At 40.4% G+C, this 14,721-nt stretch overlaps 1 protein-coding gene across 6 annotated transcripts in view; it reads left to right on the top strand.

Annotated features, from left to right (window-relative positions):
• Positions 1–14,721, top strand: part of VCAN (versican) — a 111,105-nt gene that overhangs the window by 35,556 nt on the left and 60,828 nt on the right. For all 6 annotated transcript variants that reach the window (XM_058169628.1, XM_058169631.1, XM_058169630.1 and 3 more), the window contains exons 4-6: positions 2,687–2,861; positions 2,957–3,084; positions 8,958–9,251. In XM_058169628.1, the coding sequence (XP_058025611.1) occupies positions 2,687–2,861; positions 2,957–3,084; positions 8,958–9,251 (597 nt within the window). The remainder of the gene's footprint in view (positions 1–2,686; positions 2,862–2,956; positions 3,085–8,957; positions 9,252–14,721) is intronic.

Here is a 14,721-nt window from a genome sequence, read left to right as displayed (position 1 = left end):
CATTAAGCTATTTAAACACATTCTGTAAGCCTCCTAGAGTCATCCATGGCGAGATGAGCAGCACAAAAGTTTAATAAGTGGATTAAAATGATTAAAGAAAGAATATGTACCGCTTAAAATAATCGAGTAACAGCTTATTATTATCTAGTTATCCCCAGCCATTTGTACATACACAACTTAAAAGCTATTGTAAATAACTATTTGATGTTGGAAAGCAGTTCAGTGAATTCTCTGCTGAGCCTCTTTATTTGTTTATAAAGCTTTCATAAAGAGTAAAATAAATTATCACCGGCACATATCAAAGAATGAGGGGCCCTTTTTCAGATATATTCAGATAATGCAAATTTCAGTTATATCTTAAAGATTCAGTTTTTTTATATTTGCACATTGATGTAATATAAAGCAACCCCATACATTATTAAAACATTTAGCACTTTGAGGCCTATTGTTATAATTTGCCTTAAAATTGTTTTTAGTTTTCTTAAATATTTTATTTGCCCAAATTATAGCAAAACTCTTATATTGCTTGTTTGCTTTTGATTTTCTTATTAGTATAACCTCTTCTGAAATCACAACAACAAACAGGAGGACAAGAAAATGTTTTTTTTAAAAATCACATCACTTATAAATAACAGAAGTCTTTGACTTTAGTCTCATTATAGCTTCAAGCAGAATTTTCTAACCACTTCAGCCACTGGTAGAATTAGTTCAATAATTATTGCAGAATGTTGTTATTACTTAATCAAAAAAAAAGTGTTAAATGGTATGGATATATGAATAACGTAAAGCATCACATTTGTTCCTCCTAGTCATAGAAGACTATTTCAATAGTAGATTGTTATTTAAAAGTAAACTCATCAGATCTCTAAAATATATACTAAATTTGTTTTTGATTTATCATGATAAACTGTTCCCATTTTTTATAATTAATTCTGATGTACTTTCCTGCTGCAATGCTTTTAACTTTGTTTTTAATTTTAAAAAGATGCTAGATAGATCCTTTGAAATGACCTTGTGTTGTGATGACTGAGGAAGGAAAAATCCTTAAAAAAAGCATTGTTTGTTCTAATTACTCTGTCCATACAGCTGTGAAGATCTCTGAAATTAGATTGCAATAACCTGTGAATCTGTGAGAAGAAATAAGTCATGAAACTAAACCCCAGGCTATTACATTTTAACAAAAATAAAGAAGTACGCTGGGCAGATCAATAGCTTCATCTATTTATGACTAAAGCGCATCTGAAACTATTTTCCAGTTCATTAACTGAGACAGGAAATGTTATGGTCTGTTGTGCCCAAGTAGCTGACAGTAGGCTTGATGAGAATGGACCAAGCTCTTTTATTGCTGGAGGTAGTCAACCGAATCTGAGACCCACTGAGTCTTAAACCTTCAAACTTTAGTGACACAAAGTTTGTGTCTTACATAGAAGTCCCTTGAAAGAGTTATGACATGGTTGCAGGTATATATATATTTCAATACAAAATCAATAGCGGCATTCTGTTCTTGCAGGAGTTACTGCATTTGCAATAACAGCAAAATAAATTAAATAAACGATAAAACTGTTTACATTATATAATATGTGGGAAATTTCATAGCAGTACGTACATTTCTAATATATTTGCCTTTTTCTCATAATATTAAGAACATAGCAGAATCTAGACTCCTTTCAAAAGCTGTTATAAATCTTAGCTGACTTAATAGCAATGTAGATTATACACCTCTGTGAACATTTTTGATACCTTCTTTCATTACAAATGAAATGTCATAAGCTAAACTTCTCATTAACATTTTTGTTCTGTTGATTTCAATATGATTTGGGTTATAACCATCATAATGTTGAAAATGTTTAATTTAGAACTCTTGATGCTTCATATATTAAAAAGACTCACAAAATAATAATGAAAAACTCATAAAAAGGACCAGGATACCTGATCATATTTTAAAATTCCAAATAAAGCCACAATCTCTATATTAGCAATTTAGCACTGTTCTGTTCCTTTTGTAATATTCTTCACTGCTTTGTTCCTCAGGTGAAGCACCCATATAGTTGTCAAACTTTTATAGAACTCTCTAATTCTATATGACTAACGCATTTCTTTTGAAGTCTTTTTATCTAGAAGTATAGAATAGAAGGCAAAGGATTGACGATTTATTTTTCATGAAATCTCGGGAAGGTATTTTAATTTGGTTCAGTTTTATTTCCATATTGGCCAGAGGCTATTGGAAAAGTAGAGAAGTACGATGCAAAAAATGAACAATGATGGATTCTGTAAACTGAGCAAAAGATAGCTATATAAAAAAAATCTTTGTAATGTTAATAGAGGCATAGAATACAATCTGAGAGCCTTCCTTAAATGTTGTTTCTGACCATTACTGGCTAGAATAATTTAGTTCTAAATAAAAGTTCTGCCAACCTAGCAGTTTGAAAGCACGTAAAAAATGCAAGTAGAAAAAATAGGGACACCTTTGGTGGGACGGTAACAGCGTTCCGTGCGCCTTTGGCATTTAGTCATGCCGGCCACATGACCACGGATATGTCTTCGGACAGTGCTGGCTCTTCGGTTTTGAAACAGAGATGAGCACTGCCCCCTAGAGTCAGGAACGACTAGCACATATGTGCGAGGGGAACCTTTATCTTTGCCTTTAAATAAAAGTTGATGTGATACAAGTTTATTATCTTTGCAGGTGTTGTGTTTCACTATCGTGCGTCTACGAGTAGGTACACTCTGAATTTCAAACAGGCTCAGGAAATATGTTTGGCGAATGGTGCTGTAATTGCAAACCCTGAACAACTGAAAGCTGCGTATGAAGATGGGTTTGAGCAATGTGATGCTGGCTGGTTGTCTGATCAATCTGTTAGGTGAGATGATCAAGTGGCTTTTTGATGGTGCATCTAATAGCTTGGTTACATTTATGGTATCTTTCATTCCCTTTATTTCATTTACTGTATTGCAGATATCCTATCAGGCAACCTAGAGTTGGCTGTTATGGAGATATGATGGGAAAAGAAGGAGTTAGATCCTATGGATATCGCCTTTCTAATGAAACTTATGATGTCTATTGCTATGTTGGAAGCATAAATGGTAAGCAACACATTTATCTCTTTTTTCTTTTTAGCATTGTGCATTGTGGCTAACAAGTTGTAGAAGTGCTGAATTACTATCTGAATACATTAAAGGATAATTAAATTGAAATTAACCTTGATAGTACTGTCTGTTGATGATTCCCGAGACTAGGAAATGGGGTACAACTTGTGCACTTCCCCTTAAGGATATTTAAGTAAGGGTTTCAGCCTACTAGTTGAAGTGACTGATGTTGGAAATTGCATGGGAGGAATCCTAGCCTGTGGCCTGGGTGCCCCCTGCCTGACACAAAGTGCATTGCCTTTCACAGATATTATATTGGGTGTTTCAGTCAGGTTTCAGTCAGGTTTCTGCTAGCCACCTTTCCAGGCATACCTAATATACATTGGTAGTTTTTGAATGAATTCTTGTTACCTTGTTACCTTTCCCTTTGTAAAGAGAATTATACCAAACACTGTTCCAAACATTAGGACAGAAGTCTTCAAACTTGGCAGCTTTAAAACTTGTGGATTTCAACTCCCAGAATTCTCCAGCCAGCATAGCTTCAATTCTGGGAGCTGAAGTCCACAAGTCTTAAAGCTGCCAAGTTTGAAGTCCTCTCTGCATTAGGGTAAGTGCCATCTTTCTACACATAAATTTAACATGGGTGACCCATAAGACTGCTCCATAACAAAAAGCACTCAAGAAAGATTGAAGACATCCCTCTAGTGATAATGAATGTTACATTGCAATTAATTACATTACAATACTGCTGATGATGATGAGTATTATTACATGAGTATTACAAGTAAATAGAATACTTGATATTGGCAAGAATGATCAATGAGGAATGAAAAAAAATGTTCATATCCATTGCGTAAAGTGAGAACAATGCCCCAGGAACCAATTTAGGCTCTTGTTATATTTCATCTTCTGTGTTTTTCCTTGGAGCAGGCAGCTGCTATTGGGATTTTCTGCTTTAGATCCAATAAATTGGGCAACACTGGGTACTATTAAATTTGAAGTGTATGTGTTTAAAATATTTCTGATCTGCCTCTGCAGCAGAATGCCTTTGACTGATGCCTCCATATGGTTCAAATTTAATCATGTCCAGTCACTGGGCAAAAGGCACATTAAAGTTGTTTTGAGATAAGAGTATAGCTATTGAAGCTCTGCCTCCTCCCATATAAGCTTAAAGTGTACTTTGGAATTTCTATAATTTGTCCCACGAAAAGATATTATCATGGAAGAGACATGTGACAGGGCCTTGTCTGTGACAGTACTTTATTCATGCTATTTCCTTCTCAAAGGTTTAGATTGTCTCTTTCCTTGCTTAAAATTAGAATGGCTTAAATTATCTATATACTTTTAAAAACCTCGTGTCTTTTGTAACATTCAGTTGAGCAAAACAGTACATCGTTGGGCAACAATTTTTAAGTAAAGATACCTCAAATATATTGACTCAGAGAATGCATCCCAAACCCAGAACTCACTGCTCCTTTCTGATTGAAATTTGGAAAAGCTGCAACCATTTCACTGCTGTGCTGCTGTACTGTAATTTCCAATGCTATCTGGGAGCTTCCCGCATGTTGATGAGGAGACCAGCAGGAAATTGTTCCCTGGTGGTTGCCCAAGCAAAGTCAGGGGGAAGCCAGCAGGAAATTGCAAGTCCAAGCCAGTGGGCAGGTAAGTGGCTGCCCCTGGGATGGGGAGGGAGCAAGGAGGTGTGCAAGAAGTACAGTGAGGGTTGACAGGGTGAGAAGCATGGTGGGAGACAGGAAGGATGCAGAAGAGTGTGAAGGGGTGCTCATGGAAGATGCTTGAAGGTGCAGTACAAATTGTGGAAGGTGTGTGAGATTGTTGCAGGGGTCAGGTAGGGTTCACAGGGTGTATGAGTGGCTGGCGCAGTGCAAGCACAAAAGGATTTGAGGAAGCAACTTGTGACCTTCCCTGCTGGCTTCTCCATTGACTTTCTCCCTGCAAGCTCCCCACAAACAATCAGTGGGGAAGTTGGAAATCATTCCCACGCCCATCACTTTTTGCCTGCTTATGATCATTCTGTTGATCTGTTTAGGTAAGGAAATATCTATGAAATGATAGCACAATTAAAATGATGACACAACGGGTCACAGATTGTCTAGTTCTTAAAGCTCTTCTTTTCATTTACTATGCTAATTTGTTTGTTATGATTTATATATTTTAATTTTTAATATCAACTTTGGGACTATGTTTAGTCTGAGTAGAAATTTACAAATCATTTTATTATTAATAAAATAAACATTTTTTTCTCGCATACACCAAAATAATTGAATTGTATGTCACAAAAAGCATAATTAATCATCTATTTAGAGTTCAGGTTTTTTGGCATGACTGGGAACATAATTTTTTGCTTTATTGTTCTTCAAGCAAACTGCTAGCCATTCTCTTGCTTTTTTTTTTGGAACAGGAACAATAATAGTGGCAATGGTTTTAGTGATGGTACATGCAGCTTTAAAAAAATAATCAGATGCCCTTTAAGTTGAATAGTCCAAATATGCAAACGAGAAAATTTGGAGTTTCTTAACAATGTTTTGACTTTGGGGAACAGGCAATTGACCTTGATTAGGAGCCAAGCCAACAGAAATCACATTGCTATATATATTCCAAAGAGTGTCTTGGTTTCCATGTCAGTGTTGTTATTGCAAGGCATAGGGAAAGCTAAACTGTCTTGCTCCTGGCTCTGTTGTTTGCCTTGAAAATTTTGCTGAGTTACTCTCAGCATGGATCCCAGCTATCAAAACATTGGAGAATCACTCTTAACTCTCAAATCCCACTCCCTTCTTTCTATCTACTTTTCATTGCTCTAATGTTTGTGGCTGTGTCATTCACAAGTTTGCCAGATGGATTTTCTCTGTGTTTTCCTGGAACATGTGGGAAAAATACATCTAAGCTGTTTTGTTTGGGAAACTTTTTCCTTGGCTCTTGCAGTTACATTATTAAGCATCTCCAATTCTACAAAGGGAACAAATCCCTACCTCATTATGGATTGCAGTACTTGCAGATCTAAGCTGAAAGCTTATCCTTTGAATGCCTTGGTTGATTTTGATAACATTTGTTGTAATTTGATGAAGTCAATGGAATAGATGTAAACATTCCCAACTTTTCCAATCAGGTTGTATTTGGAATTTTGGAGAGCCTGTTATCACTTTTATTTCTGGAAATAGAAAGCTTGACAGTAATCATTTTGCTTCGTAGAATGCTAGCTTCACTTTTAACTTAAAAATACAAAACAAAGTACAACAAAGAAAGAACTAGTGGGTCATATTAGGTGCCCAGGAGAATCTTTATGAGCACAAAATACTCAACACTAAATATAGTGTTGACATTCATGGCATTTTTATTGTTTTATTGAAAAGTTCTGCTGTGGTTTAGTCATCTGCATAAATAGTATCCTGTTATCAGAGATGTTTTTATACTCAGGTGTTCTGGGAGGAAAGCCAACATTTCTCTCTTCACAGTACATAAACTCTGTTCTATGCAATGCCTTTTGAAAGCATTGTATATCCCCCACCCCCGAATTCAGCCATTCTAACAAGAAGTAGATATCTCCAGTCATTTACTCATCTCCAATTATAGAAAAATATTCATCACGATGAATAGAGTTTTCAGAGGAAGAGACTGTAAATTACAAGGACTCTGGGGAATATTCTGTTCCATTGAAATGATATCTTTAGGGAAGACTGAATACCTCAGTGTTGAGGATTGAGGCTATTATCTCACTGTGAATCTCAACTAGGTTGTTTTATTTCCCCCCTGTAGAAGGAAATGATAGAAATTAATTTATATGGAAGACATTATATGAGGATCCATTAAACATTAAATTTGCATACTCATCCCTAATAATCCTGAATTATTAGGAATTCTTCCTGTTCTTTAAATAAAACAAGGGATATGATGATCCTATTTATAGAGTTCTTTTGCTGATATATGCTGTTACCTGAATTAGAACACGGTTTGCAAAAGTGAAAGACTGATAAACCAAGAAGCATACAGTATTTGAAGTTTGACTATAGGAAACATGAATGAGTGATTCTTGTTGAAGTGCTGACTCAGTGCCTGGAAACTATGAGGGTCTAGATAGGAAGAACCAGCTCCAACTCAATCCAAGCAAGACAAAGTGGCTTTAGATTTTTGTGATTTCCCAAGACAGAGAGAGTGCATAATTTGGGAGTATTTCAGGACTCTCAATGCCTGCTCAAGGAGCAGAGTGGCAGCCATGACCAGAGCGGGATTTGCCCCAATCCTTTGGGCCAATTGTACCCTTTTAGTCCGTGGGACAGGGAAGTCTTGCTCATGGTTACTTATGCCTTGGTTACGTCTTGATTAGAGTATTATAATGTGCTCTGTTTGGGGCTGCTCTTGAACACCACCCAAAAGTTTCAACTCATTCAAAACGCGGCAATGCACACAGTGTTTATTCACATAACACTGCTCTTTATGCAACCTGCACTGGTTCTCAATTCTTTCCAGATACATTTCAAGATGTTCGTTATCACTTTTAAAGTCCTACATGGCATGACACAAGATGATTGCAGGAGTGCATCTCCCTGAGGATATCTGCCCACCCTACCAGGTCACATAGAATTGCATGCTCCAGGTTCCTTCCCTTAAACTATGACATCTAGTGGGATCCAATGTCAACCTCACCAACTAGACCAGACAGGAAACATGGCCAAATAAGCTATTTCTGCTTTATTGTAAAGCTATATCAGCAGAATTTTGTGTATCTGAAAATACAGTTTTCCTACCATCTCCTTTACAACCCAAAAAACCCAGAGAAGGTATTTTCTGACCTCTTGCCCTGCCCAGTATTCAGTTACAATCTATACTGTCTTATATCTGACCAATCTCTGGACAGCATCTTTTCGCTTCATATCTCAACATCTTTTGTATATGATTACATCTAAGAATCTAAATTCCTGTGGAATACCCTTGCCCTTGGAATCTGGCAGGCTCTCATTCTTTCAGCCTCCAGCTTCCGTTTTCCTCCCAGGTGCTGGGATAGAGTGAGGTGGAAACCTCATCCTGGGATAAGGGTGGATGGCACCCAAGGAGGACGTCTAAGTCTCTTAGATTTTCTTTTGTGTTTTATGGCGTTTATTATTTCTTGGTTTTATTTTTGTTGTGAGCTGCCCAGAGTTGTGCAAAATGAGCGACCATACAGATATTTTTATAAATAAATAGTAAAGGAATGAAGTGGTTTTCAGGGACAAGATCAATTAAAAATTTCTCATTAGGAAAATTTTCATGTTGATTTCTACAGTCATTGGACTCTGATCTAAATGGGCCCATTCCAAATCTAGATTTGTCTATTGGTACCATTTCAACAAGAAATGGTGTGGCTCAGGCTGTAAGATAGCCTGTTATTAAACACAGCTGCCTGCAGTTACTGCAGGTTCTAGTCCCACCAAGCCCAAGGTTGACTCAGCCTTCCATCCTTTATAAGGTAGGTAAAATGAGGACCCAGATTGTTGGGGAGGCAATAAGTTGACTTTGTATATAAATATACAAATAGAATGAGACTATTGCCTTACACAATGTAAGCTGCCCTGAGTCTTCGGAGAAGGGCGGGATATAAATGTAAAAAATAAATAAAAAAAAATAGTTATATACAGAAGCAAATCAGAAGCTCATTCTAACAGTGCATTTGTTCCTTCAAACTTGATTCCTGTTTTTTTACCACTATGCCACATTTTGCTCAAGGCAAATTTCATCAAAACCAACAAATCAGAGCAGTAGTAGAAAAATATCTTCATTTTATCAGAGCAATAATGTTAAAAAATAAATTTTCAATTTAAATCATTTGTGGACTGCATTCCTTTTTGAAAAACGCAATTTGTTTTTATTTTTTATAGGTGATGTCTTTCATGTAACTTCTCCCAACAAGGTTACCTTTGAAGAAGCCCAAACTCTGTGTGAGGAGCAAGGGGCAGTTCTTGCTTCAGTTGGTGATCTGCATGCTGCCTGGAGAAATGGTTTTGACCAATGTGATTATGGCTGGCTGGCAGACGGCAGTGTGCGCTATCCTGCTTCTGTGGCAAGAATCCAGTGTGGTGGAGGTTTACTTGGAGTGCGAACATTATATCGCTTTGAGAATCAAACTGGCTTTCCTTACCCAGATAGCAAATTTGATGCATATTGTTTTAAACGTAAGCATATTTGATATTTATTTTAAGAATGCATTTCTACAACGCATTTTAATTGTCATATTTATTCTAGTTTACTGAGTTTTCTGTATTGTAATAAAAGTAGCTCATGAATTGTTGCATGCAAAGGAAAAGAACTGTTGTACTTTTTGTCTATGTTTGGGGAATCTCATCTCTACTTCCCTGATTTCTAGGAAAAACTTGAACAACATTTTCCCACAAATTGTGTACAATTTTCTATGATTAGACTACAGAATAGTAGTTTAGCTGAATCTTGTGTCTTTGCATATCCAAGAAAAAGCTTAACTGTTTCCAAGGACGGTGTAGCCTTGTCCAGTCTAATATGCTCCAAATGTGTTGGATTTCAACCACACAATTCTCATTGAAGCGTAGCAGAACTTGGCCATGGATGGGGGAAAGCTCATTTAGAAGGATACAAATTGTTCCTGTTTTTCTAATAATTTTTATTAGAGCTTACAAATACAAAGATTAAAAAAACCTAATACTTTTCAAAGATGCAAAGATATAAAAAAGCCAATAAAAAAAGAAGTGAAAAGAAATGGAAAAAAGAAAAGAAATCAGAAACAAAAAAGAAGGTACCGTATATACTCGAATAAGCCGATCCGAGTATAAGCCGAGGTCCCCAATTTTACCCCAAAAAACTGGGGTAAACTGGGGACTCGAGTATAAGCCGAGGGAGGGAAATGAGGCAGCTACCGGTCAGGGAAAGCCTCCCTCCCTCAGCCGAGAAGGCTGGCGGCTCCCGCCCGCCTCTCACTGCACCGGCAGGGCTTCCCCGCGCTAATGCAAAAGCCCGCCAAGTTTGCACCATCCGGTATAATGTGAAAAAAAGAAGAAAAAAAAAACCTCGAGTATAAGCCGTATATACTCGAGTATAAGCCGAGGGGACGTTTTTCAGCACAAAAAACGTGCTGAAAAACTCGGCTTATACTCGAGTATATACGGTAAATAAAATATGATTCCCTCTTCAGACAAGTGTAAAAAAAATGGGTTAACTTAGCACCTTTCCTAATACTTCAATTAAAAAGAGCTCTTCTTCCCATACCTCATCCCTTATCAGTAGTCACATTACAAAAACACATCATTTCATCCTCATCCGCAAGATTCTATTAAGAGCTATCTGAAATATTAAGGTATGCATTTTAATCTTAATCCAAAAATTCAATTTTATCACCCAAACTTAATCACTTTCTCTTGTCTACACAGAAATAGACCTAGCTATACTGATGGTGATTTTGAATTTAAATCCACTTTTTCCTCTGCTGTCTTGTTTTCCTCTTCTGTTGCTCCTTTTCTTATCTGCAATATGGCGAGTAGCCAAAACCATCAGGACTGGCACGTGCCACCAATGGCTCACCTATTTAAAATATGGATAGTATAACTATGTTCTTGATTCAACTTCAACCCTTCTATCTTTTGACTTTTTGAGGTGTGGGATCATAATTTTGAGTGCATGAACCTGAATAAAACATTGTTAGAAAGCAGTTTGATCAAAGGTCTAATGTCCAAAGACAGCATGGTATTTGACATCTGAAGTGGGGCTTTGAAAATGGGTTAAGAGAGCTTTTCTTGGATTGTTGCTGCTGTTACCTTTGTTCCCATCAAGTAATTTTTAAAAAGAAACTCCTTATTATAAAGAATAAACTTGGATTCTTCTGTTGTAAAGAATATATTTAGGGTAGAAAACAAAGCACAGTTTATAATTATAGTAATTTAGAAATGGTTAATTGTGGGGTGAGGGTGGGATCAGAGATGTACATCCAGTGGCAGGAAAGGGAAAATCTAGCTAAGAAAACTTGCTAGCAGCACTGTTTAGCATGCCTGGAGTATGAGGGGTGCATGTTTTACAGTAAAAATCAACCTTTTACTGGGCCCCCTTTACCAGTTATCTTGAAGTAGAAATTTTTATTTACTCAACCCTTGAGCTATTTGTGTTACATAAGTAGCATGATGTGAAAACCTCAAGTTTTAACTCAGTACACCAGGAATCAACTCACTCATGGAATCAGCAGAGTTAGGAAATGATGAAGAGCGATGATTCAGCAGGAATGAATTAGACCTCCAAGAAATTATCTAGATCAGGGGTGTCAAACTCAAGGCCCGGGGGAGGAGGTGGATCTGGCCCACATGGTACTTAGATCTGGCCGGTGGGGCTGCCCCGGAAACAGTGAATTTCCAGCTGTGGTGCTTCTGCCAGCAAAAATGGGCTCCTGAGCTCTGTTTTCGGCTGCCACGGCCTCCTGCAACCCTCTGCCAGTGAAAACTGAGCTTGGGAGGGTGTGTGGCAGAGCACTTGGGCCACCACAGGCGCCCCCCACAAGAGTGATGTCAAGCTGGCCATGCCCCCTGGCCATGCCCCCACCCCCCGAGGTCAAACAATCCTGATCTAGATTATGGTAGTCTCTCTCTGAGACACGCAACAAATCTTTAGCAGAAAGGCATTTTTTAAAAATAAAGATACATGTACAATGTCAGCAAAGTAGACCTCCTTTCTGTTAAATCAGGAAACTTTTTAGGAAGTCTATAGATTCTATTTACCGTATATACTCGAGTATAAGCCGAGTTTTTCAGCACGTTTTTTGTGCTGAAAAACGTCCCCTCGGCTTATACTCGAGTCTACGTCTTCGGGAACCCCGCACAGGAGGGGTACCGAACGGACTCCCATGGAGGGACGGGAGCGGCCCGCCGAGGGCTCGCGGGATTTGTCCCCCCCAGGCCGGCCCCCGTTCCCGTGTCTGGTGGGCGGACGGCGCAAACTTGGCGGACTGTGCATTGGCGCGGGGAAGCCCTGGTGGTGCAGTGAGAGGGCTGGGCAGGGAGCCGCCAGCCTTCTCGGCTGAGGAGGAGGTTTCCGACCGCGAGCTTCGCCGCCGCGAGAGCCACCCAAAGGCCAGAAGAAAAGGTCATTCCATCGAGTAATGGAGCGAAGGCTCCTTCCTCTCCCGCCTTACCCATGCTGTGCGAGCCCGGCTGGGCTGCAACCCCGCCGCCGCCGCTCCTTCCTCAGCCTCCCGGGCTCGCTCTAGCAGCCGCCAAGCTCAGGCCGGACTCGGCAGCTCCCATCAGCACTGCACGGCGCGATTCGGGCAGGAGGAGTCGGGCTCGCTCTGTGGCGGTGGCGCCGCCGCCGCCGCCGCCGCCGCCGCCGCCGCCACCGCCACGGAGCGAGACCGACTCCTCCTGCCCGAATCGCGCGCCGTGCAGTGCTGATGGGGAGCTGCCGAGTCCGGCCTGAGCTTGGCGGTTGCTAGAGCGCGAGCCCCGGGAGGCTGAGGAAGGAGCGGCGGCGGGGTTGCAGCCCAGCCGGGCTCGCACAGCATGGGTAAGGCGGAGAGGAAGGAGCCTTCGCCCATTACTCCGATGGAATGACCTTTTCTTCTGGCCTTTGGGTGGCTCGCGACGGCGAAGTTCGCGCGTCGGGGAAACCTCCTCCCTCAGCCGAGAAGGACTGCACCGCCAGGGCTTCCCGCGCCAATGCATAGCCTGGCGGGAGTTACTGCAGCTCACCCGGCTCCCGCCCCAACTGGTGGTGTTGGGGCAGCAGCTGCCGCTTAGCAAAAAGGTCGCCGCCCAAAACTCCTCGCCTTCTCCTGGGAAGGGCTGGATGGCTAGCCGGGAAGGGTTGAATAAGCAAGCCAACCTCCTCCCTCCTCCCTCCTCTCCCCGCAAGCGAAAGAGCGTTTTCCGTTGGAAGAGAGAGAGAGAGAAAGGAGGCCGTTCCTCCCTTCTTTCATTCTTTCTTCTCCTCCGTGCTTCAGAAGCTGGGCGTGTGTGTGCGCCTAGTCCTGTGTGCTCTAGTCTCTTCCGGCGCTGGAAGAGAGAGAGAGAGAGAAAGGAGGGCGTTCCTCCCTTCTTTCATTCTTTCTTCTCCTCCGTGCTTCACCGTGCTGGGCGACCTGGAGCAGCTGCTCTTCAGCCAGATGCTCGTGAGTCAGCCTGCCCCTTCCTTCCCGTGGGGGTCTGCCTTGCTGGTGAAGGTTATTGGGGCTTTTGAGCAAGGGAGGAGGAACGCGAGCACCGCCTTCGCTGGCATTCCGGGATTTCCTTTGTTTAGAGCTGGGAATCCTCCTTCCCTTTGCACTCCTCCTCCCTCCCTCCCTCTCTCTCTCTCTCTCACACACACACACACACACACACAGACTTCTAAAGTCGACACAATGCTAAGCAAACACAGCAGTGGGTCAAGGGTGAAGGGCTAGGAACCTGGCAGGTGAAAGGTTGAGCGACATGAAAGGCAAAGACCACAATTGTTTTAAGAAAGAAGCTTTAGCAGGAGGGGGATGGAGGGTGTTTTAAGTTTTGGCAAACAGCCAGGCCAACTGTATTGGAGAAGGTCACACAACTGGCCTTAACATTTTAGCTGCTGTCTTTTCCTCACACTTGGGTTTAATGATATTAGAGATCCTTATTGCCCTGCCAAAAAAAAAAAAAGAGCCACCCCAACGTCTATGAAAATTAACCTTCTCTGCCAAGAGACACTGTGCAGGGTATTTTCACTATTGGTGTGCATACAGGCTTAGATTTGTGCTGGGTTCTTAGTGCTTAGAGCACTGACCTTCAGAGGCACCCTGGTCCCTTGGAAGCTAAAGGAGGACTCATTTTCATGCTTGCAGTTGTATTGTCAATTTCTGTGAGACAATGTTGTTGAAGTAACTCACTCACTCATTCATTCATTCATTCATTCCTTGTGTGTCCAATCACACTTAGCCAATAAAAATTCTATTCTATTCTATTCTATTCATTCATTCATTCATTTTATTTTGTCAAATACATATTAAATAATTATATAAATATAAGCATGAATTGAATACATAAAAGGAATACAACTAAAGGGAACATTAGGACAGGGACGGTAGGCACGCTGGTGCTCTTATGCACGCCTTACAGACCTCTTAGGAATGGGGTGAGGTCAATACTAGATAGTCTTTGGTTAAGGCTTTGGGGATTTTGGGAAGAGACCAGAGTCAGGTAGCACATTCCAGGCATTAACAACTCTGTTACTGAAGTCACATTTTCTGCAATCTAGATTGGAGAGGTTCACTTTTAAGTTTGAATCTATTGTGTTCTCGTGTATTGTTGTGGTTGAAGCTGAAGTAGTCATTGATAGGAAGTACATTGTAGCAGATAATTTTATGAGCTATGCTCAGGTCATACCAAAGGCGGCGTAGTTCTAAATTTTCTAAAGCTGGGAATCCTCCTTCCCCCTTTTGCACTTTTATTGTTTTTCGTTCAAATAAATATTCATGTTATTTTACTTGGCTCTATCTTTATTTTTTACATTGACCAGTAGCTGCCTCATTTCCCACCCTCGGCTTATACTCGAGTCAATAGTTTTTCCCAGTTTTTGTGGTAAAATTAGGTGCCTCGGCTTATATTCGGATCGGCTTATACTCGAGTATATACGGTATATAAAAAGAAAGCTTTCGACAATAAAAATAATTGTCATTAACTT

The sequence above is a fragment of the Ahaetulla prasina genome, chromosome 2 (assembly GCF_028640845.1).
Source record: "Ahaetulla prasina isolate Xishuangbanna chromosome 2, ASM2864084v1, whole genome shotgun sequence".
NCBI lineage: Eukaryota > Metazoa > Chordata > Lepidosauria > Squamata > Colubridae > Ahaetulla > Ahaetulla prasina.
This window is presented reverse-complemented; position numbering and strand designations above follow the sequence as displayed.